Here is a 23,433-nt window from a genome sequence, read left to right as displayed (position 1 = left end):
GAAGCTGGTGGGCTGCACACTTTAGTGTCAGTAGCTCCTCTGGGGGGCTGTCCGGTTTACAAATGGCCCGCCTGAGTCTGCGTCCCTTGTCAGGATAGAAAAGCAGGCAGGATGGGGTTTTTTGCTCTTCCCAAGCTTGGAGAAATCCTGACCTCGAGAGAGCCCAGGGAGACCTGTGGTTTCGGTTAGGAGCAGCCGTTCTGCTGTTTTCTTGGGACCACTTTGCTGTAGACCCAGCTCTTCCTAAGATGCCTCAAGGCCGGGCGCAGTGGCTCACACCTGTAATCCCAGCACTTTGGGAAACTGAGGCAGGTGGATCACGAGGTCAGGAGCTTGAGACCAGCCTGGCCAACACAGTGAAACCCCGTCTCTACTGAAAATACAAAAATTAGCCAGGCATAGTGGCGGGCGCCTGTAATTCCAGCTAGTCGGGAGGCTGAGGCAGGAGAATCGCTTGAACCCGGGAGGCGGAGGTTGCAGTGAGCCAAGATCACGCCACTGTGCTCCAGCCTGGGTGACAAAGCTAGACTCCGTCTCAAAAAAAAAAAAAAAGATGGCTCAAAAGGGGAAGGGAGGTTGTTTGTCCACGTGAGACCATCTGTGGGTTACACATGGGGTGTGTGAGCCCACACATTTGTACAGGTGTGAATCCAGACGGGAAGGGAGCAGGGCCCACATCTTAATCCTTCCACGTCAGCTTTCTGAAGCTGGGGTTCTGAGAGCAGCCTCCCTCGACTAGCTCACACTATGATAAGGAAAATCCATGAGCTCGTGTCCAAGGAAGTCCGAGTGACTCGTGGCTCAGTCAGCGTCAAGATTCCTTTCGTCTTTCCCCTCTGCCCTCCCTAGCTTGTCAGCTTTGTCCTTCAGGCATGGCCCCTCGTGGCCCTAAGATCTCTGTTGTGGTTTTAGCTGCTGACGTGTTAAATCTCTTCTGGGAATCACTGAGAAAACCTTTCCCCAACGACCCCAGTGGATATTCCTCCTCTGCCACTAGATGGGCTGACCGACTGCCTTAGGCAGATCATGACTCAGTCCTGCGTCCCATGGAGGAGGAGGACACGTTTGGCTGGAACCCGTCTCTGCCAGTGGGGAGCTCAGGAAGCAGAGGGGTTGGTACTTATATGTAAGCAACAGATAATATTCATGTCCAGGAGTCTTTGCCCTTGCGGAAGCCTAGACAACTGATTAATCCAGAAGGAGCACCCGACCAGCTTCTGGGTCTTTCAGCATTGCCCAGTGTGAGGAATATGTCTTGGGCCTTCCTCAGAGGCGGGGACCGTGTCCTACACGTCTCGACTTTCCTGCTGCGGGTCTCCCAGTTCCTGGCACAGTGCTGGGCACATCAGAAGCCTGCAACAGGTGCTCGTTATTCACCGTAAGAGTAGCCACACGTATTGGATCGTTATGATGTGCTGGGCCCTCTCCTCAGAGTCCTGTGTGTATTCTCACAACTGCTCTGTGGTGTAGACATCAATATCTGTTTCACTGATAAATCTCAGAGAAGCTGGGTCACCTGCCCGGGGATACTCAGCTAATGGGTGCTGGAGTAGAGAGCCCAGAAGCTGGGATACAAATCCTGGCAGTGAAACCCTGAAGCCTCTGTGCTTTTGACTGCTGAGTTGCATTGCATTCCTGCCTGGCCAGATCCAGTGACTGACTGGATGATCAAAGGGTTACTGGAGAGAACCTCCTCTGCCTAGAACTCTCACATCATCTTTGAAGGCCTTTGGAGCCAGAGAGAGCGTCATCCAGGGGGCAGCCAGAATCCTCTGGGACTTCCTTTGTCAGGAAATCCTCCCTGAGGTCGAACCGAGCTCTGCTTCACCACACCACTCTGAGGGTGGTTGTGCCTTCCTGGGGCCATCCCTCCTGTGGCTCAGTGATCTTGGTTTCTAGCTGTTCTCACGCTCACATGTACTTTGACAAAGCCTCGACCGCCCTGGTGGTCCTTTTCTGGGTTCTCTACTATTTGCCAGTGTGCCCCTTGTTCCTGGGTGGCCTGAGCGGCTCTGTGCCCCCCGAGACACTGCCATTCTGCCGGGCTGAGGGTACATCTCCTCTTTCAGCAGCTGCATCAGACCGTAGGCCGTAACGAAGGTGGGCCTGAAGCCCTCTGTCTGTCAGCGGCTGCGTGGGACCGTGGGCCGTAATGAAGACGGGCCTGAAGCCCCTGCAAGTGGGAGGGGCGGCTCCATGCATGGCTTGTGCACGGATGAGTGAGACCCTCACACGCTTCCACCAACAGCCAGCATATTCCAAGTTGCACAGAGCACACTTTGGAATATAATGCAGTGTAGATTACAGATGGAGGCTCAGTTTTCTGGAAAAGAGTCGACTTGTGGTCAGGCACCTGCGTGTGCTGAATCCCCACCACGATGCCAGGTGTGAAACGTAGACTTCCCATTTTACAGATGAGGAAGCTGTAGCTTAGGAGGTTAGTGACGAGGTCCGTGTCGTACAGGTTTGGTAAACTCCAAGCCTCATTTTCCTTACCTGTAAGATGAAGATAACAACCTTTGTCCACTTTGCAGGGGAGCTGGGGCACCGACCCCTCAGATTCCCTCCAGCCGGGGCTGTGCCTTGCCTCCACCCATGCCCAGAGTGTGGGGCAGAATATGGAAGCATCCTCTGTAAGCTGGAGTAAATACAGTATGGGCCTCTGGGACCGTGTATGTGTGTGTGCACACACACTTGCTGAGGGCTGTGTCCACAGACCCCACGAAGAGGGCAGAGTCATCCAGAGAGCCCAGGTGCTGATTCTCGGGCCCTTGTTCTCTCCCCATAGAGGGCCATCCGCGTACGCAGCCACTCCATGGAGACCATGGTGGGCGGCCAGAAGAAGTCGCATAGTGGGGGCATCCCTGGCAGCCTCAGCGGGGGCATCTCCCACAACAGCATGGAGGTCACCAAGACCACCTTCTCGGTGAGTGCTGGCAGGCCCTGGGGCAGAAGTGGGTGCCAGGGAGGCACCCCCAGACCTATGGAGGAAGAGTGCCCCCACCCAGGCTTGGGCAGGTGACTTGATCAGGGCAAGCTGGATGATGGAGGGAAACTGAGGTTGCTTGGGGATGACCCTGACCCCTGACCTCTGAAAATGGGCTTTTGGGGCCTCCATCGTAGACAGTACCTGGGGTTGGCCCAGGTGGCGCTAGAAGCCATCCTGTCCTGTTCTCTTGAGTTTCCTTGACAGCTAGACGTCCTCCTCAGGGCCAGCCCTGCAGTATCGTCCTGGGGTGTGTTTTGCTGCCCAGGGGCTTGGGACCCATGACTGTGAGAGGGGTGTCCTTGCTTTGTTATGATGAATGGCAGCAGTAGCCACCCCAGCTTACTGTGCACCAGGCACTGAGCTGAGTAACCTGTAGACACAATCTCACCTGCTTCCCATTGCAGCTGCCCGAGGTGGGTGTCGATGTGTTCTCCTGTTCCCGTTTGAGGAAAAGGAGGCCTGCTGGGGTTAAGTAACTTGCTAGAAGCCACTCAGCTAAGCTTAAGAGCTGGGATTTGAGGCCGGGCGCGGTGGCTCACGCCTGTCATCCCAGCACGTTGGGAGGCCGAGGCAGGTGGATCACAAGGTCAGGAGTTCAAGACCAGCCTGGCCAACGTGGTGAAACCTCGTCTTTACTAAAAACACAAAAATTAGCAGGGTGTGGTGGCAGGCGCCTGTAATCCCAGCTACTTGGGAGGCTGAGGCAGGAGAATCACTTGAATCCGGGAGGTGGAAATTGGCAGTGAGCTGAGATCGCGCCACTGTACTCAGCCTGGGTGACAGCGAAACTCTGTCTCAACAAAACAAAACACAAAATCAACTGGAATTTGAATGCAAATCTGCTGGAACCAAAGTCTATGCTCTTCATCACCATGTGTACAGTTCCCAAGGAAAGGGTCCTGCCGGCCTGTGAGTTTGGGCCTGAATGACTCACACCAGGGGCTGGGGAGGGGAGGGAATCACATAGTTGAGCCTTTCGTAAAGCAAAGGGGGCTGGGCACGGTGGCTCACACCTGAAATCCCAGCACTTTCGGAGGCTGAGGAGGGCGGGTCCCTTGAGTCCAGGAATCCGAGACCAGCCTGGGGAACAAAGTGAGACCCCATCTCTGCAAAAAAATGCAAACATTTTCCGAGTATGGTGGTACACACCTGTAGTCTTAGCTACTTGGGAGGCTGAGGTGAGAGCATCAACTGTGCCTGGGGAGGTCGCGGCTCGAGTGAGCCGTCATTGGGCCACTGCACTCCAGCCTGGGTGTCAGAGTGAGACCCTGTCTCAAAATCTAAGAACTAAAGCAAAGTGGCTTTGGATTTGTATAGACTAGGATTTTCCTTTCTTTTTCTTCAAAATAGCAGAACCTACTCATCATGGTACTAATTATGAGTATTATAAATGACCTCGCATAATTAATTTAATTGACTAAATATTTTCCTAGCTATTATCTTGTTCCCCCTTGAAGGTGCATGGTGTGAGCAGAGCAGGGCCTTATCTCCATCCTGTGGATGAGGAGACTCAGGTCGGGTCTAACCACTCTCCTGAGGTTCCGTAATATGTGCATGGCTGGAGCTGGGCCCTGAGTTAGAGGCTTGGTGGCCGCTAAAGATTGGTTCCGGGCTCCCGTCTGCCCTCCTCAAACTCCCACCACTCATTGTCCACTGTGAGGCTGGGCAGCTGTCCAAAGCAGAAGGTGTCTCGGCTGCCTCCCGTCACCTGTTGGTGCCTGTGGCCCCGGCTTGGCAGCTCTCAGCCTGTCTTGTTATTGGATCACCTGCGTGGCTCCATTTGTTTGTGAGGAATGAAGGAGAGTCAGGAGTCCTCACCCTGCCAGTGATTTACTGGATGACCTTGATGAAATCTCACTCTCTGGTCTTTAGCTTCCTCGCCGGTAAAATGAGAAGTTGAACAGGTCCCTCCAGGGCCTCCCTGGCTTTGTGCTTCTCAGTGTGTGTCCCCCCGGAATTGTTCCGACCTTCTCAATATGGTGGGCCTAGCCCTGTGTTCCTCCACCGGAATGGTTCCAACCTTCTCAATATGGTGGGCCTAGCCCTGTGTTCCTCCACCGGAATGGTTCCAACCTTCTCAATATGGTGGGCCTGGCCCTGTGTCCTCCAACAGTTGTGGTCATTGGTGGATCATGACCTGGGACCACAAGGTTTGACTTAACACAGGGAAAGAGGCTGTGACTGACCTGAGTCTCTGGGTCTCAGCTCCAATTACATAGATCTCAACCTTCCTGGCTGTCTTGCTATTTTCTGGGGTCTCTTCCAGACCAGGAGCCATTTGTAGACCAGGGAGGGGGATGAGGGGATAGGAGAATGGTGTCTGGGCTAGGGGCATTCATTTTGGCGATTTCATCGGCAGCCTCCAGTGGTGGCGGCAACGGCGAAGAACCAGTCACGGAGTCCTATCAAGCGACGGTCGGGACTCTTCCCCCGCCTGCACACCGGCTCAGAAGGCCAGGGAGACAGCCGGGCACGATGGTAACTGTTGGGAAACCCCTACCCCAGGCTGACTTGCGGGATCTGTCAACCGCTTCCACTGCTACAGCTGTTCAGTGCCCTACCTTGCAGGGAGGAGCTTTGCTCAGCTTTGGGAGATGGCCCTGGCTTCAGGCACCTATGTGTCCCTTGTCACTCACTCAGCTCTTTATCCGAAGAGGCTGACTTGGCCAGTCTTTGCATGGGACTTTCCAAAGTTACTCTTGCAGCATTTTGACCCAGGCTGGGAACATTGCTTGGGTTCTTATTTCTTTGCCTCCTTTTTCAACACTCACTCAAATGGCCTGTCTTATGGGAGCCTTGCCTGATTCTGCCAGGAAGAGTTAATTGCATCTTTCTTTGGGCTTCTAAAACGTTCTGTGCTTTTTTCTTTTTAAGCAACTCATATATTACATTACATTGAACCTGTTCTTGGTAATTGTCTTTCTGATTCTTTTAAAAAAATGAACACACAGTACTTGTACATATTTTTGGGGTACATGTGATATTTTGATAACATGCATAATGATCAAATCAAGGTAATCGAAATATCCATGATCTCAAACATTTATCTTTTGAGTTGGGAACATTCAAATTATTTTCTAGCTATTTTGGACTATGTAATACATTATTATCAACTATATTCACTGTATTGTACTATTGCACACTAGATCTTATTTATTCTATCTAACTGTATTTTTGTACCCCTTAACCAACCTCTCTTCATCCTGCCCTCCCCTGCCCCTTCCCAACCTCTGGTGACACCTGTCAACTTTCTCCACGAGATTCACTTTTTTAGCTCCTACATATGAGGGAGAACATGCGCTATTTGTCTTTTTTCTTTTTTTTCCTGAGACAGAGTCTTTGTTGCCCAGGCTGGAGTGCAGTGGCACCATCTCGGCTCACTGCAACCTCTGCCTCCTGGGTTCAAGCAGTTCTCCTGTCTCAGCATCCCTGAGTAGCTGGAACTACAGGTGCATGCAACCACGCCGGCTAATTTTTGTAATTTTGGTAGAGACAGGGTTTCACAATGTTGGCCAGGCTGGTCTCCAACTGCTGACCTCAAGTGATCCACCTGCCTTGGCCTCCCAAAGTGTTGGGATTACAGACGTGAGCCACCATGCCTGGCCATGGTATTTGTCTTTTTGTGTCTGGCTTTCACTTAACATAATGACCTCCAGTTCCACCCATGTTGCTGCAAATGACAGGATTACATCTTTTCCACGGGTGAATAATATCCATTGTGTATATACAAAACATCTTCTTTATCTACTTATCTGTTGATGGACACTGAGGTTGATTCTGTACCTTGGCTATTGTGAGTAATGCTGCAATAAACACGGGAGTGCAGACATCTCTTCCATATACTGATTTCCTTTCTTTTGGATATATTTACCCTGCAGTGGGATTGCTAGATCATATGGTAGCTCTCGTTTTAGTGTTTTCAGGAACCTCCATACTGTTGTCCATAGTGGCTATGCTAATTTACATTCCCACCAACACTGTGGGAGCATTTCCCTTTCTCTGCATCCTCACCAGCATTCGCAGTTGCCTGTCTTTTTTATAAAAGCCATTTTAACTGGGGTGAGATGATAGCTTATTGTGGTTCCTGTGGTGGGGGCAGATGTCACAGACTCTAAATTAGTAAAGACAAATAATAACAGATGTCAGGATATGGAGAAATGGGAACCCTTGTTCATTGCTGGTGGGAATGTAAAATAATGCGACTACTTTGGAAAACAGTCTGGCAGTTCCTTAGAAGGTTAAACATAGAGTTATCACATGACCAAGCAATTCCACTCCTCGGTATATACCCAAGAGAGTTGAGAACGGTTGTCCGTGAAAAAAAGTTTGCATTTCCTTGATAATTAGTGATGTTGAATGTTTTTTGATATACCTGCTCACTATTTGCATGTCTTCTTTTGAGAAATTTCTATTCATGTTTCTTGCCCTTTAAAAAGCATGTTATTTGTGTTTTTGGTCTTGATTTTTTTGAGTTCCTCATATATTCAGGTTATTAATCCTTGTTGGATGGATAGTTTGCAGATATTTCCTCCCATTCTGCAGATTGACTCTTTACTTGGTTGATTGTTTCCTTTGCTGTGCAGAAGCTTTTTAACTCGATGTAATCCCATTTGTCTATTTTTGCTTTTGTTGTCTGTGTTTTTGAGGTCTCATCTAAAAAGTTTTTGCCCAGACAGATCAACGTCCTAAAGCATTTCCCCAATGTTTTCTTCTAGGAGTTTCTTGGTTTCATGCCTTAGATTTAATCCATTTTGATTTGATTTTTATGTATGGTGAGAGAAAAGGGTCTGGTTTTATTCTTTTGCGTATGGTTATCCAGTTTTACCAGCACCACTTACTGAAGAGACTGTCCTTCCCCAATGTATATTCTCAGCACCTTTGTTGAAAATGAAATGATCATGTGGTTTTTGTTCTGTATGGTTAATGTGATGTATCACATTTGTTGATTTGTGGATGTTGAACCATCCTTGCATCCCTGGAACGAATCCCATGGTGAACTGATCATGGTGAATGATCTTTTCGATGCCTTGATGAATTCTGTTTGATAATATTTTGTTGAGGATTTTTGCATCTGTGTTTATCAGGAATATTGGCCTTTTTGTTGTGTCCTTGTCTGGTTTTGATGCCTTCTGATTCTTTAATCGGTGAGCCCATTTGTTCTTTATTTCAGCAACCAACATTTCTTGAGTGGCTGCCATGTGCTGGGCACAGTGCTGAGTGCTCAGACAAGTGCTACAAAACATATAAGCCTGACCTCCAGAAGTTCACAGTCTTGTAAGGGAAAGGGCAGCATTTGGTTGACTTCCAAATTCCCAAGTTGTCTGCCTCTGCCCTGGGTGGTGCCACCATGTTCTGAAGTAGGGCTTGCAGGACAAGAGACAGGGTTAGCCGGGCGCGGTGGCTCAAGCCTGTAATCCCAGCACTTTGGGAGGCCGAGACGGGCGGATCACGAGGTCAGGAGATCGAGACCATCCTGGCTAATACGGTGAAACCCCGTCTCTACTAAAAAATACAAAAAACTAGCCGGGCGACGAGGCGGGCACCTGTAGTCCCAGCTACTCGGGAGGCTGAGACAGGAGAATGGCGTAAACCCGGGAGGCGGAGCTTGCAGTGAGCTGAGATCCGGCCACTGCACTCCAGCCTGGGCGGCAGAGCAAGACTCCGTCTCAAAAAAAAAAAAAAAAAAAAAAAAAAAAAAAGAAAAAGAAAAAGAGAGACAGGATTATGGAGAAGGATGAAAAGCTCTGTTTGGAACCTGTGCATGGGAGATTTTGTGAACCAACAGTAGAGATGTCCAGGGAGTGGTCAGAGTTATAGGTTTTTTAAAATTTTATTTTACTTTGTTTTTTATTATTATACTTTAAGTTCTGGGATACATGTGCAGAACGTGCAGGTTTGTTACATAGGTATACATGTGCCATGGTGGTTTGCTGCACCCATCAACCAGTCATCTAGGTTTTAAGCCTTCCATGCGTTAGGTGTTTGTCCTAATGTTCTCCCTCCCCTGCCCCCAACCCCCCGACAGGCCCTGGTGTGTGATGTTCCCCTCCCTGTGTCCATGTGTTCTCACTGTTCAACTCCCACTTATGAGTGAGAACATGCGGTGTTTGGTTTTCTGTTCCTGTGTTAGTTTGCTGAGGATGATGGTTTTCAGCTTCATCTGTGTCCCTGCAAAGGGCATGAACTCATTCATTTTTATGGCTGCATAGTATTCCATGGTATATGAGAGGCCTTAACTAGAGAAGGAGAGTTGGGAGCCAGTAGGGTAGAGGTACTGATTAACGATGGCTTAATTAATACGACCACCAGAGAGGCTGAGTAGAGTACCACATTTAAGGGTAGAAGGGAAGGTGGTGAAGGGAGTACCACAATAAGGGAGAAGGGAAGGTGGTGAAGCTGACTGGGAAGGAGAGATGAGAGAAGAGGAGGAGGAGATGGAGTCTCTGAAGCCAGAGGAGGAGAAATTCCAGGAAGGAAGGACATCTGTGTCAGACACATAGAGAAGTCCAGCACAGTGAGCCAAACCCCTGGACAGATTGACAGGAGGTTATTAGCAACCTCATCAAAAGTACATTGAGATACTTCACACCTCTAGGATAGCTTTAATCAAAACAACAAGTAATAACAGAAGTCAGAGAGGATATGGAGAAATGGAAACCCTTGTTCATTGGTGGTAGGAATGTAAAATAGTGCAACTACTTTGGAAAACAGTCTGGCAGTTCCTTAGAAGGTTAAACATAGAGTTACCATATGACCAAGCAGTTCCGCTCCTAGGTATATACCCAAGAGAGTTGAGAATAGTGGGCCATGAAAAAAAGGAGTCCACGAGTACAACTAGACACAGATACTCATGGCAGCACTACTCGTCATAGCCTAAAGTGGAAACAGCCCAAATGTCCATCATCTGAGGAATGGATAAACAAAACACCATCTATCCATAAAATGGAATATTATTGCAGTAAAAAGGAATAAAAAAAACTGATACAAGCTACAACATAGACAGACCTTGAAAATATTATGTTTTAACATTTCAATTTCAATGTTAACATTTCAATGTTAAGTTTAAGAAGCCAGACAAAAAGACCATAACATATTATATGATTCTATTTACATGAATGTCCAGAAGAGTTCAATCTACAGTGATGGCTTAGGGATTGGGTGGGAGTTTCAGGAAGAGGACTAGGGAGTGATTACAAATGGGTCCAGTGTTTCCTTTAGGGGACCAAAAGGGTTCCAAAATCAGATGGTGGTGATAGTTGCACAACTCTGAGTATACTAAAAGCCATTGCGTTGTATGTATACTTTAAATAGGTGAATTCTGTGGTATGTAGATTCTGTCTCAACAACACTATTATTTAAAAAGTTCTTTGATGGTGGTTCATGCCTGTAATCTCAGCAATCTGGGAGGCTGAGGTGGGCAGATCACTTGAGGTCAGGCATTTGAGACCAGCTTGGCCAATGCAGTGGAACCCTGTCTCTATTAAAAATACAAAAATTAGCTGGGCATGGTGGTACGCACCTGTAATCCCAGCTACTTGGGAGGCTGAGGCAGGAGAATTGCTTGAACCCGGGAGGCGGAGGTTGCAGTGAGCCAAGATCACACCACTGCACTCCAGCCTGGGCGATAGGACGAGACTTGGTCTCAAAAAAAAGTGCATTGAGGACATGGCCATCCTGTCCCCAACAGCCAGCACAGGGGCACTGTGGGCACTGCCCATGGTCTTCGTTAGGCTGCAGAAGAAGGATATTCTTGGCTGAGAGTCCCCATTGCTTCCCAGCTCCCAGGGCAGCCTCCTCATATGGGTCCAGGAACTTGTATTCTAGTCTATATGAAGGGCAGCTCCCCAGAACCTCCCAGGAGTCCATGTGTATTGGGTGGTTCCTGCGGTGGGGGTGGATGTCATAGACTCCACCATATTCCCCCCTCCATTCCCCACGGGGCCCTCTCTTGACCCTTAACTCTGCCAGGTGTGATGGCCAGCTTGGGTGAGAGAGATCTGGGCTAGATGCTGTCAAGCCAGGACTCCTGCTTGGCAGCTCTGGACTTCACCGTGAACGTAGAATAGTCCCTGTTGTAGGGACCAGGAAACCCTGTAGTGTCTGCCATCTCTGGGGGGCTCAGGTGGGAAAGGACATCCTGGCAGTGATGCTTGGTGGGGGTGCTGTGACCCACAGCCCCCCACCGTGCTGAGAGCTGGCTGGCAGAGGGGTCTGCCTGGGGCCGGGGATGGGGTGGGAGTTGAGGGCTGTCTCCACGGCCTCACTCCTCATTTCCATTCCCTCAGTGACAGCACATCCAGCGCACCCAAGACCCCGGATGGTGGACACTCCTCTCAGGAGATAAAGTCTGAGACCTCATCCAATCCCAGCTCTCCGGAAATCTGCCCCAACAAGGAGAAGTAAGAGAGTGAGGGTGAGGGAAAGGCTGGCTTCAGCCACGTGGAGCCCTGGAACACGCTCTCTGCCTCCTGGCCAGCTGAGAGTGACCATCTCCTCCTGCCTCTTGACCACTCCAGAACACAAAGGCTGATGGGTGGGGGCGTGGGGAACCGCCAGAGGACAGGCTCAGATCGATCCTGGGGAGGACCCTGGGGGTGGAGGGCTCTCGCCTGTGACCCACGCTGGCCTCGCTTCCTGTTCCCTGCAGGCCCTTCATGAAGTTGAGGGAGAACGGCCGCGCCATCTCCCGCTCCTCCTCCAGCACCAGCAGCGTCAGCAGCACCGCAGGGGAGGGCGAGGCCATGGAGGAGGGCGACAGTGGGGTAGGTGTGCTCCGTCCACCCTTGGGCAAGCACTCTGGGGCGTCAGCCAGCCACCCTCCTCGCGTTAGAACAGCACTGTGGATCGAAGCCCACTTCAGTCTTTGCAGAGGAAAGGGGAAAAATGGAAACGAGAGGCGGGCTCTTCAGCCATGATCACCTCCTGGGCGCAGTGGGTGAGGGGACGTCTCTCTTGGAGTGACATAGCAGCAGCAGAGGGTAGGGATCAGACCCGATGGCGCCCCTGCCTTGGGGTTACTGGCTGGAGTGGTGAGTGACCAGTGCTCCAGGGGGCTGGGTCATAGGCCCTTGTTGGAGCAGGAGAGCTTGGAACCAGGGTCGAAGTCAGCAGGAAAGAAAGAGCAGGCCCAAGTGGGGAGTGGGAGGCAGTGGCTGTCCTGGGCTTGTGGGGGCTGTCTCAGGCCTGTATGGGCACGGTTGCCGAGGGTGGGCTGGCCTCGCTCACCCGGCCTCTCTCCTCAGAGCAGCCAGCCGTCCACAACGTCACCCTTCAAGCAGGAGGTGTTTGTCTACAGCCCGTCCCCGAGCAGCGAGAGCCCCAGCCTGGGGGCAGCGGCCACCCCGATCATCATGGGCAGGAGTCCCACAGGTCAGTGGCGTCTGGTGAGGTGTGCGACGTCGCCAGGAGGGCAGGCTGTGCCCTGTCCACTGTTGGCCGGGCCCCAGCCATGCTGCACTGGCCAGTTTCTGCTCCTCCCCCAACTGCGAGGCCCTCCGCGTTGTGAGCCTGCCTCATCTGTTCATCAGTTTTTTTTTTTTTTTGAGACGGAGTCTCGCTCTGTCGCCCAGGCTGGAGCGCAGTGGTACAATCTTGGCTCACTGCAAGCTCCGCCTCCCGGGTTCACGCCATTCTCCTGCCTCAGCCTCCCAAGTAGCTGGGACTACAGGCACCCGCCACCTCGCCCAGCTAGTTTTTTTTTTTCTGTATTTTTAGTAGAGACGGGGTTTCACCATGTTAACCAGGATGGTCTCGATCTCCTGACCTCGTGATCCGCCCGTCTCGGCCTCCCAAAGTGCTGGGATTACAGGCTTGAGCCACCGCGCCCGGCCTGTTCATCAGTTTTAAGAGGCCCAAATTCCTAATGTCTCCTTACACGGACAGTTGTGAAACTGAGGCAGAGAGCTGAAGGCCTTGCAGGAGATCCCACAGTGGAGGAGTCGGGATTGGCAGTGAGAAAGCTGAGCAGTTTCCGCTGGCCCCTCTCCCCACCTGCCAGTGCTCCAGGGCCCCTCTGTCCTGTCTGGGGTCTTGATCATACAAGAGGGGGAAGAGGTGAAGGGGGAGGGAACAATAGGTGGAAAGGCCCAGAGGAGAGGAGGCAGCGGGTATTCCGGAACTGCACGTGGTTCCTGGCAGCTGGGTTCACAGAGCCTGGCATGAGAGAGGCTGGAGCGTTGACAGGCTGGGTCAGCCCCGGAACCCTGGTGAGGGTTTTGTTCTGCTAGCAGCCGCTGTTGGAATGTTGGAAGATTTTTTTTTTTTTTTTTTTTTTGAGACGGAGTCTCGCTCTGTCGCCCGGGCTGGAGTGCAGTGGCCGGATCTCAGCTCACTGCAAGCTCTGCCTCCCGGGTTTATGCCATTCTCCTGCTTCAGCCTCCCGAGTAGCTGGGACTAACAGGCGCCCGCCACCTCACCCGGCTAGTTTTTTGTATTTTTTAGTAGAGACGGGGTTTCACCGTGTTAGCCAGGATGGTCTCGATCTTCTGACCTCGTGATCCGCCCGTCTCGGCCTCCCAAAGTGCTGGGATTACAGGCTTGAGCCACCGCGCCCGGCCAGAAGATTCTTAAATAGGGAAAGCACCATCTGGAGTTGAGAAAGACCATTTTGGTTGCTCCAGCTGCTGAGTGTAGAATGGATTAGCAGGGAGTAGGAACAGAGTGGGGGAGGGGAGGGGAGGGGAGGGGAGCTGTGGCAGAAGCACCTGGGTCCAGGAGAGATTGAGGAGGTAAAATGTATGGGCTTAGTAGCAGGGGTTCAGAGAGAGCAGGAGTCTGGGCGTTTTGGGGTTCTGTGATCTCTGCAGTTGGGCAGAGTAGGGGAGCCAGCTCTGGGGAGAGGGTGAGGGCCGGCACCTGAGGGCCGTTCAGGTGGACCTGTGCGGTGGACACTGCTGGGTGGGTGCTGCGGGTCTCTGCCCTCGTGAGGGTAGCACGGGACTCTGAGCCTGGGTCCAAATCCTGAGTCTGCTGCTCACTAGGCGTGTCATTGGGCAAGTCACTGAGCCTTTCTGTGCCTCAGTTTCTCCAAGCAGAAAATGAAGGGAGATGAAGAGTCGTGTCTGCCTCAGAGGATCGGTTGTACGAAAATGAAAGGAGCTCATGCTTGTACGAGGCCTGGAACTGTTAACCTCGGTGTTGGTTAAAGAATGGGCATGAGACAATAGCATAGTCAGCAGTTCTGAGCTAGAGGCAGTCTTGCTCCCCCATGGACGTCTGGCAATGTCCGGCGACATTTTTGATTTTCACCATTTCGGAGGGGAGCTACTGGCACCTAGTGGGCAGAGGTCATGGACAGAGGCTGATAAGCAGTGTACAGGACAGCCTCCCAACTGCATCAGACAAAGAATTCTCTGACCCCCAATGTCATTTGGTTGAGAAACTCTAGTCTCAATGGTAGAAACACAGGAAGGGTCAATGGACCATCAGGGTGGCTGAAGCCAAAATGATCCTGGGGTTTGCACAGTGAAGGGATGTTGCAAAGGGAACCTGCAGTGTCAGAGATAAAGGGAAGATCGTGATTCCACAGCCAGTGACCCTTTGCCTGCGTGTTTCTCAGTGAGTGGAAGAGTTCATGTACCTTCTTTCATTTAGCCCCCGGGGGTTGGGCAGCTGCAGAGCTGGGTTCAAATCCTGGTTGTGGCATTGACAGGTCCATCTCTCTGAGCCTCAGTTTCCTCATCTGTAAAAGGGGGTAGTAATATACTTTCCCTGATTTTATTATTTTTTATTTGAGACGGAGTCTCGCTCTGTCGCCCAGGCTGGAGTGCAGTGGCGCGATCTCAGCTCACTGCAACCTCCGCCCCCCAGGTTCAAGTGATTCACCTGCCTCAGCCTTCCGAGTAGCTGGAATTACAGGCACACGCCACCATACCCAGCTAAGTTTTGTATTTTTAGTAGAGACACGGTTTCACCATGTTAGCCAGGCTGGTCTTGAACTCCTGACCTCGTGATTTGCCCACCTCGGTCTCCCAAAGTGCTGGGATTACAGGCATGAGCCACCGCGCCTGGCCTGATTTTTTTTTTTTTTTAAATAAGACTTAAATACTGAAAGAATGAATGAAGGAATCTGTAACCAAGCCTGGCTGTCACTTGGTGGTAAATAAATATCAAAGTAAGGAAGGTTTTGAGTCAAGGAATTAGAGAGTCTCTGCAGGTTACTGAAGGTCATCAAGGGCAGAAGGGACGTGGAGCAGGTCTGGTGACTCCTGGCTGGCGCTTCCCACACCACACAGTGATGCTGCCTCTTACACACCTTTTCTCCACACAGCATTTAACCCCGATGGGCTGCTTTTCACCCCCAGCCCACGAAAGATGTGCTTGGTACCCACAGGATCAGTGTGGGCTTGGGGAGATCTGGGAACCTGTTTGATGCTGTTCAGCTGAGTCTGGGGAGAGGCAGGGAGTAAGGGGAGAGGTGGCCTGACATGTAGTCTCTATAATCTCAGATATCTGATCATGGTCATTTCCTACCTGGGCTTCCTGGGGCCCACAAGAGGATTGACAGGTTACACAGAGGTGTCATATCCCTGCGTGGAACTCCTTGATTCGAAGCACCACGAACCAGCCAGCAGCTTCCAGGAAGGCTGCACTAAGCTTTCGATACCCTCGGCCAGGGGAGAACCAGAAAGTCAAGTGGCCCTCCTGCCAGCGGGGCACAGCGGGGAATGTTGACCCTGGGCTCTGCCACCACTCACACACACGGAATTTTATTACACCACGGATGTCAAACCCAGTGTACAAATAAAAGGTAGATAATATTCTTTACTGTAAATCCCATATGTCCAGCTGATTTTCGCAGAATATGCTTTTATATTATAGTATATATTATATATACTGAACATGTCCTCTAATATATACATATGTATATATAATATATAGTATATAATATATATCTACACACACATATATATTTTTTTCTTCTTCTTCTTTTTTGAGACAGAAATCACACTCTATCACCCAGGTTGGAGTGCAATGGCACAATCTCAGCTCACTGCAATCTCCGCCTGCCGAATTCAGGCAATTCTCCTGCCTCAGCCTTCGGAGTAGCTGAGATTACAGGCATGGGCCACCATCCCCGGCTAATTTTTGTATTTTTAGTAGAGATGGGGTTTCTCCTTGTTGGCCAGGCTGGTCTCGAACTCCTGACCTCAGGTGATCTGCCTTCCTCGGCCTCCCAAAGTGCTGGGGTTACAGGTGTGAGCCACCGTGCCTGGCCATGAGCATTTTATATTAAGAGAACTTCATTCATTCATCAGTAACATGAGTAATTTCTTTGCTGTATCTGAGAAAAGTTTTCAAAATCCGGAAGGATACTTACTTAGTTTTCTTGCTGCAGATACAACATGTTTTGAAGTTTAATGTACATTACTTTTTTTCTATTAGTTCCTTAAGTCTAGACAACAAAACAATAAATCAAGCCATGATTTGTAGCACGTGCCAATTCCTGTGGTGTAAATACCCTTGTCATGGCTGATCTCAAGCTACGGATGTGAGGTCCTCGAACATGGAATTGGGAAGAAGATACACTGTAGCCATCATCTTTGAGGTGTTTCTACCACGTGGATACAATAGATGTAAGAGCACAGATAATCGTAAAACAGAAAAACAAGTAGGAAGTGACGAATTTCATGTATTCATTACCTCTGTTGAATATAATGTATTGAACTGTAAGCTTATATATAATTCAGGTTTTAAAAATGGCCTGAGTTGGCCGGGCGCGGTGGCTCAAGCCTGTAATCCGAGCACTTTGGGAGGCCGAGGTGGGCGGATGACAAGGTCAGGAGATCGAGACCATCCTGGCTCACACGGTGAAACCCCGTCTCTACTAGAAAATACAAAAAAACTAGCTGGGCGAGGTGGTGGGCGCCTGTAGTCCCAGCTACTCGGGAGGCTGAGGCAGGAGAATGGCATAAACCCGGGAGGCAGAGCTTGCAGTGAGCTGAGATCCGGCCACTGCACTCCAGCCTGGGCGACAGAGCGAGATTCCGTATCAAAAAAAAAAAAAAAAAAAAAAAGGCCTGAGTTGAAGAACCAGCTCACCACAATTCTATAATCTAGGAGTTGGCTCTCCTGGGTCGGCACAGGTCAGCTGGAGCGCCTAGTTCTGGTGGAGGGCAGGAGGCCCCCTTCCCCTGGCCTCCCTGGCCAGTCCCCACATGTAGCCCCGGTGGCCTCCACAGCTCCACCCTCCTTTCACAGCCATTCTTCTTTTTCTTAGATGCCAAAAGCAGAAACTCCCCAAGATCAAACCTGAAATTCCGCTTTGACAAGCTCAGCCACGCCAGCTCTGGTGCGGTAAGGCGGCAGTGAACACCTCCCACACCCCACACTCCACTTTCCTGCAGAGGCCAGAGGAAGAGGGCTCAGACATCCCAGAGGGGGCTCCCCCGAAGGAGGCAGGGGAAGCTCTGGGGAGGTCTGGCTCCAGCAGGTGCAGGCCGTGGCTCGGGGTTCCAGCCACTTTGGCCACAACTCCTGAGTTAGAGCTACACCTCTGGATGTGGCCAGGTCCAGATGTGAGGTGGAAGGGGCTGGTTCCTGGGGCCCCAAGTGCCTTCCTGAGCTCGCCAGACTATTGAGAGCTCCAGGCCCAGATGTGAGGTGGGAAGGGCTGGTTCCTGGGGTCCCGAGTCCCTTCCTGAGCTCGCCAGACTGTTGAGAGCTATGTGCACAGAGCCGCCGTAGAAGGGGCCTGTGCTGTCTGGTTATTTTAAACTCCGGTATGGATTTTTGTTGAAACAGGGTCACTAATCTGAAAGCGGAGTCCTTCGCCTGTCCAAGGTGGGTTGAATGAATGTTTGTCCTGCTGTGGCCGTGAGGGGGACGTGTGTTTCTTTTACATCAGGGTGCTAGCGGCCTCGTAACCTCAGAACGGCCGGAGAGGTGCTGCCAGCTGGGGAGGTCCAAAGAGTTGCCTCGCCCCTGAAGGGCTGCGACGGGAAAGGAGGGGCAGATGGCCTGTGTGCAGATGGAAAGGGGGTTCTCAGTAACACTGGACCAGACGTACTAGATAGGCCTCCCTTCCACTGATGGAGTCTGGTTCCCGCAGGCAGAAGGGGAATTGCCCAAGCCCGCTTCTGACCCAGGAGGGAGGAGTTCCTGAGTGCTGCCTTGCTCCCCTGCCCTCAGGCAGCTGTTCCCTCCTTGTGTCTTTGGCGGAGGCCCTGGGCTGAGGTGTGTCCTCCCTCCCTGCTGGGAGATGCCCCTGGCAGTCAGCACTGTGAGGGACCACCCCAGGAGGTCTCTGCCCCTGCCTGCTTTGAGGGGCCACGTGGTTTCAGCAGAGCGGCCATAGGTCTAGCTTGCCCCCATCAAGGCCTGGATTTCCGCTGGGGAAGGCACCAGAGACCCATCTGAGCCCCCAGCCCTCTCCCCACATGGGGCTCCAGGGATTGGAGTCACAGCTGGAGCAAAAGGGGAGGGTACAACCGAACCCACTTTATGTTCAACCTGATTTATGAAAAAGCAGAAGACAAATGGGCATGTGGACCTTCACCCCCGGCTCCCATCACGCACTCCAGACGCCACTGCCCAGCAAAGCCGTGGCTACGCACAGCTTCTCGGGCCACGCAAGGTGGAGCACCCTTACGTCAGGTGCCCCCTGCTCCTAAGTGTATCCGTTGAGCTGTAGCCATGGCAGGCGCGTTCCCCACCTCTTCCTCCTGGCGTCCACATCGTCCCCTCCTTCCTGTACGGAATGTTCGCTCATCGCCTCCTTCCTCCTTGTCTCCTCAGGGAAGCCCCTCTTCTGTCCTGGAAAAGGCTCCTGTTCCAGCAGTTTGGGAGTGCCGCCGATGACCCTGACAGTCCCAGCCCCGCCGCCCCCCGGCCACCTGCCCACAGACGTGCTGTCGGTCCAGGTGTCCCAGTCTGGCCACAGCCCTGCCTCCGCCCTCATCTACATGCCCTCTCAGCACCTCCCATCTCTGGGCGAGGCCTTCTTCCTCAGGTTCCTCCCGCTCCTGACCTCCCAGTGTGATGTCCGGGTCCTTTATCATCCTGCTCAGCCTGGAGAGGAAAAGAGAGTTGGGCAAAGGGGGATATCGGGGGAGTTCAGCAGTGACTGGGGAGCTGGTCTGCCTCAGAGACAGAGTTGGGGGAAGGAGCAGAGCCTCGGTGAGGGTCTTGGCCATGGGGCAGGGCCTTCCTGGATGTGGTAGGCTTTACTACCGGGAATACACTTGGTGGTGGAGGCGTCATGTTCCCAGGAGCCAAGATTCGTAGCATCCTTGAGGCCATCCTGATAAAATTCGGCACTATTGCCCCCCTATCTCTGGAGTTCTAAACCGTCTATCTGCTTCTGTGCTGAGCATCTTTCCCATCTGCTGACGTAGACCCAGGGCTGCTCCGCCCCTGCTGCCAGTGTACTGTGAGCGGGGCTCCAGCCAGTTCAAGCTCAGAGACAGAGCTGGATGGGCCGGGACACTTCCTGGACTGTGGCAGGAACTTTGGGTTCCACCCAGTTTCTCCTGATTGTGGCTGCTGTGGCGGGGGCAGCCCCAAGGCAGTCTCTTCCCTCTGAGGAGGTATTTTTCCCACAAAGGGTGGGAAGCCAGCAGTGAGAAGGAATTCAGGGAGAGCGAAGGAGCCGGTGCCGGGATGCTGCTGTGTTGGTTGAGGAGAACCTCAGGGCCTGAGGGCCAGGCTGGAGCCCAGGTCTCTGCTGACAATGGAGGTTCAAGGAAAACGCAGTTACCTCCCCTCCCCATGTATGCCAGGGGAGAGGTGAGGTGGGGGATAACTTTTGGGTTCTGATCAGGCCCCTGGGTGGGGAAGGGGCACAGTTGCCCTCAGCAGCTTATGCCCCTGGAGTCTTGGGGGGCCCAGTCCAGCTACTGTGCCCTTTGGCAGCTGCATCTGGGACTCGACCCCCTCAATCCTATTCCCCTCTCCAGCTGCGGGTCTGTACGCAGCTGTCACATCTGAAGGGTTCCTGCGACCCGGGCCCCATCTGGGTGTGGTTCAGACCCTGTGACCCACCTGCCACTCCCACCCTCAGCAGAGCCCCCTTGCTGGGACAGCCAGCTCACCTCCAAGGACAACCCCTCCTGGCTTCTCCCGCTTCCGAGTCTGCAGCACCGTGGGCTTCTCTGCTGATGGGCCTGGGCTGGGGTTAAGGTGGGCATCCTCCAGGTGAAATGAGCCTGAAGAGCAGCTTTCAGTGCAGACAGGGCTGCTGAGTGACACCGGCTGGGCACCTGCCCCATGACCGATGACAAGGATTTCCAGCCGAATGCTTTATTCCTGTAGGGATCTGGACCTATGCCCAAGATATAAATACTACATTTTTTTTTTTTTTACTGACATTGTGAAATTTTCCCCATAGCTTCTGCCATTCAAGCAACATTGTGATCCTTCCTCCCCGCCACGTGTGTGGGAATGATTGAATCCCTGTTTGCAGGCTGGACAGGAGCTCTCCCTTCACTAGTACTTTCCCCAAAGTACTAGTCTAGTAAAATTTATTCTTGTTAGAAGGTCAATAAAATATCTATCTGTTTAGCTTTTATGAAAAGTCACCATAGGAGCCCTTACTGCTGGAACGAGGCCTGTACATTCTGGCCGTGTTTTGTTGGCTGGGCTTCTGGAGGCAATGGAAAGGTCAAACTGCATTTCTTTCAGAACAGATGCAGGGCTCTGGCTTGCCTCTCTGGGAAGCCAGCATTACAGTTGCTTGGTGGATGGGCCATGTCACATTGCCATCTGGAGTCCTCTGGGGTTTCCAGGTTGTCACCAGGCTGTCCCATTTGGGAATCCCATACCTGCCTGTCCCCACTGCGCTGGCTGACCCTTGCCGCCTGCTGCCTCCTCGGAGGGCTTTGTCCCTGTCTCTGAGCTGGTAGGCAGGATGGCTGGGTGGCCCTCAGAGAAGCACAGACCTGAGATGGGGTCTTCACCCCTGGTTTGCTATTGGACTGCTCTGAACAGGATCCCAAATGCCTCTTCCCTCCGGCCACGCCCCACTATCTCTAGAAGCTCCATCCTGTGGCTTCCAGAGTGTGCACTTCCAGCCCACCCAGGGTGCCAGTGCTGAGAGGGAGGAGGAGAGCAAAGATGGCCCAGCCTCCCCTCGCTCCTCCAGACCATGCGGCAGGCAGCTCGCGTTCCTGGAGGGCTGCTCACCCCCACACTGTCCCTACATCTGCTATGATCTAAAATATCTTTCCTTTTATGCTGCGCCCAGTCTTGGGGCTCAAAGATTTGCTCAAGCCTCATTGGCCCTTGTGACTAGGCTCATCTAGATGGTGCTCCTGCTGGTGTTTGAGGCGTTTCCACTGTGATCTCCACGAGGGGGTGTTTTCCGGGACACATCTCTGGCTCTGGGAACTGCCTGACTCACTGAAGAAACTACTTTTCAGGCACTGTGGGGCCACCCATATACCTCCAGCTCAGTTGATGCTTAAAAACAGGTGCAGAAAAGCTCGCGATAGGTCTTAACGAGAGTGTCTGTCTATGCCAATTAATGTAAAAATGCCGTTTCTTGAAAAAGATTCAGTGGTTCAGCTTTGTCGGCATCATCTCAACACCCAAGCCTGCTGGTTCCTTTTAGCATCTCATCCAACCATGTCATCGTCCAGATGAGAAATCTTAGCCCAGGTGAGGGGAATAATGTGCTTGAGGTCACACAGCTGGCTGGTGGCAAAGCTGGGATTAGAACCCTCAACCCAGAATCCCTTCCTCTGCACCACCTACGTGGTTGGTTGAAAAGTGACTGCGTTTCCTGGGGTCCTGGGTTTTGGGGAAACCAGTTAGCTGCTGCCTTGGCGCTGGCTTGGAGGTGAGCAGTCAGGGATGCTGGTGAAGCCGCAGTTTCTGCTCTTTTTCATCAGAAGGGAGAGTCTCTTGGATTTTTCAGCGAAGACCCCTGGGCTTTGGATGCAGCTTGAATCAAGAAAACGAGGAGGGAAAGGGATTCGGTGAACTGTTCCTTAGTGGGATCGGTTCCTCAGCTCCAGCGTGTCATGGGGGTGGAGGCCAGGGAAAAAGATGCTGTTCACCAACCCTTATGCTGTTTCCAGCATAAGGAAAAAAGCTTCCTTTTTCCTAAATTAAGAGGCAAAGTGGTCAGAGAAAAACTCTTCATTTCTCCCTGATTCTGAAACGACGGTGGTTAATAGAAACCCAGGCTCCCGTGACAAGGCAGGACAAGAGCCTCTTTTACTTTCCTCCCCTGACCCTTTAAGGTGCCACCTCAAACACTACCTTTCGTATTGCTTTCGAAGTCAGTAGAGACGGATCTGTTTTGAGCAGTCGGGGGTTCGAGTCGATCTCATGGCTACAGGCGGCCAGTAGGGCCCAGGCCAGTCAGCCATGCTCAGGACCCCTCGGCTCCTCCCCGCCTCTAGCTACCCCTTATCGAGGCAAGGGGAGGCCAGTAAAGTTGGCCAAGGCTGATCCTGCAGCCTGGTGGGGCTGGCTGGGGTATTCTTTCACCAAGCTCTGTTTTACCGCCAGCCCCTTGTCCACCCCGATCCCACGTCTCCCTCCCTTCAGCTGGACCATGTGCCCCTTTGGGAGGGGGAAGACAAGCCCCACTAGGGCCAAGGGCAGCAGGGCCCTGCCGAGTGAGAGGCTGTGTGGCAGCGGCTCTGTCCTGTGCCTTACCAGCCCTGGGGAGGGGGGCATTTGGCTGGAAGACTGGAATTTAATTGCCATCGTCTTGATTTTGTGACATTTCTGCTTGGCAACGTGAAACCCCCCTTCCTGCCCCTTAGCATGCGTGCAGCTCTCTCTTGTCTCGGGTGTTACCCTTGGGCACTCCAGCTCGGGGACTGCTGGCGTGTGAGTGTGCAGATTCCCCTGTGTGGTCGAACCTAAGAACTGTGGCTTGGAAGTGATGCTCCACGTGACGACGACTTTCCTTTCTTTCCTCTTAGTGAGGAGGTGATTCGTAGACCCCAACTGCCTATGTAATGTAAATAATGTACATTTAATTTATTGCTATGGTAGCACATTGTATTTGTTAATGTACAAAACAAATTCTAAAAGGTTGACAAATGTATATTTTGTTGCTTAAATGTGTCTTTGCAGAAATTGACAATAAATAACATATTTTGTGTCCATCAGTGTTCAGACTTCTTTTGCATGGGACGCTGGGCCTGGGGGTGACTTTTCAGTTCACTGGAAGTTGCATATTCTCTGGCCAATAGATATGTTACTTTAGCCTGAAACGTATTTTTAAACATTTACATTAACTGTTGATGTTTAAAACACTGACGACAATTAGAAAAGTGGCCGGGCATGGTAGCTTCTACCTATAATCCTAACATTTTGGGAGGCTGAGGCAGGAGGATCTCTTGAGCCTAAGGATTTGAGACTAGCCTGAGCAACATAGTGAGGGCTAATGTGTACCAAAAAAAAAAAAAAAAAACACCAAAACCCAAAAAAAAAAAACGCTAAAAAATTAGCTGGGCAGGTGGCACGTACCTGTGGTCCCAGGTATTCAG

General features: G+C 51.8%; 1 protein-coding gene across 7 annotated transcripts in view; it reads left to right on the top strand.

The window, feature by feature from the left end:
* RAP1GAP2 (RAP1 GTPase activating protein 2) overlaps window positions 1-23,049 on the top strand; it is a 255,997-nt gene extending 232,948 nt beyond the window's left edge. For 5 of the 7 annotated variants that reach the window (XM_030922800.1, XM_030922801.1, XM_030922799.1 and 2 more), the window contains 6 exons: window positions 2,789-2,926; window positions 5,349-5,467; window positions 11,275-11,388; window positions 11,637-11,751; window positions 12,232-12,358; window positions 17,208-23,049. In XM_030922800.1, coding sequence (XP_030778660.1) covers window positions 2,789-2,926; window positions 5,349-5,467; window positions 11,275-11,388; window positions 11,637-11,751; window positions 12,232-12,358; window positions 17,208-17,299 — 705 coding nt within the window. In that variant the 3' untranslated portion in view covers window positions 17,300-23,049. The remainder of the gene's footprint in view (window positions 1-2,788; window positions 2,927-5,348; window positions 5,468-11,274; window positions 11,389-11,636; window positions 11,752-12,231; window positions 12,359-17,207) is intronic. The other 2 variants (XM_010388481.2, XR_004054922.1) reach the window with 2 other exon arrangements.
* Window positions 23,050-23,433: the final 384 nt, after the last annotated feature.

The sequence above is a fragment of the Rhinopithecus roxellana genome, chromosome 19 (genome assembly GCF_007565055.1).
Source record: "Rhinopithecus roxellana isolate Shanxi Qingling chromosome 19, ASM756505v1, whole genome shotgun sequence".
Taxonomy (NCBI): domain Eukaryota; kingdom Metazoa; phylum Chordata; class Mammalia; order Primates; family Cercopithecidae; genus Rhinopithecus; species Rhinopithecus roxellana.
The sequence above is the reverse complement of the archived record's forward strand: the minus strand, read 5'-3'. Positions and strand labels throughout refer to the sequence as shown.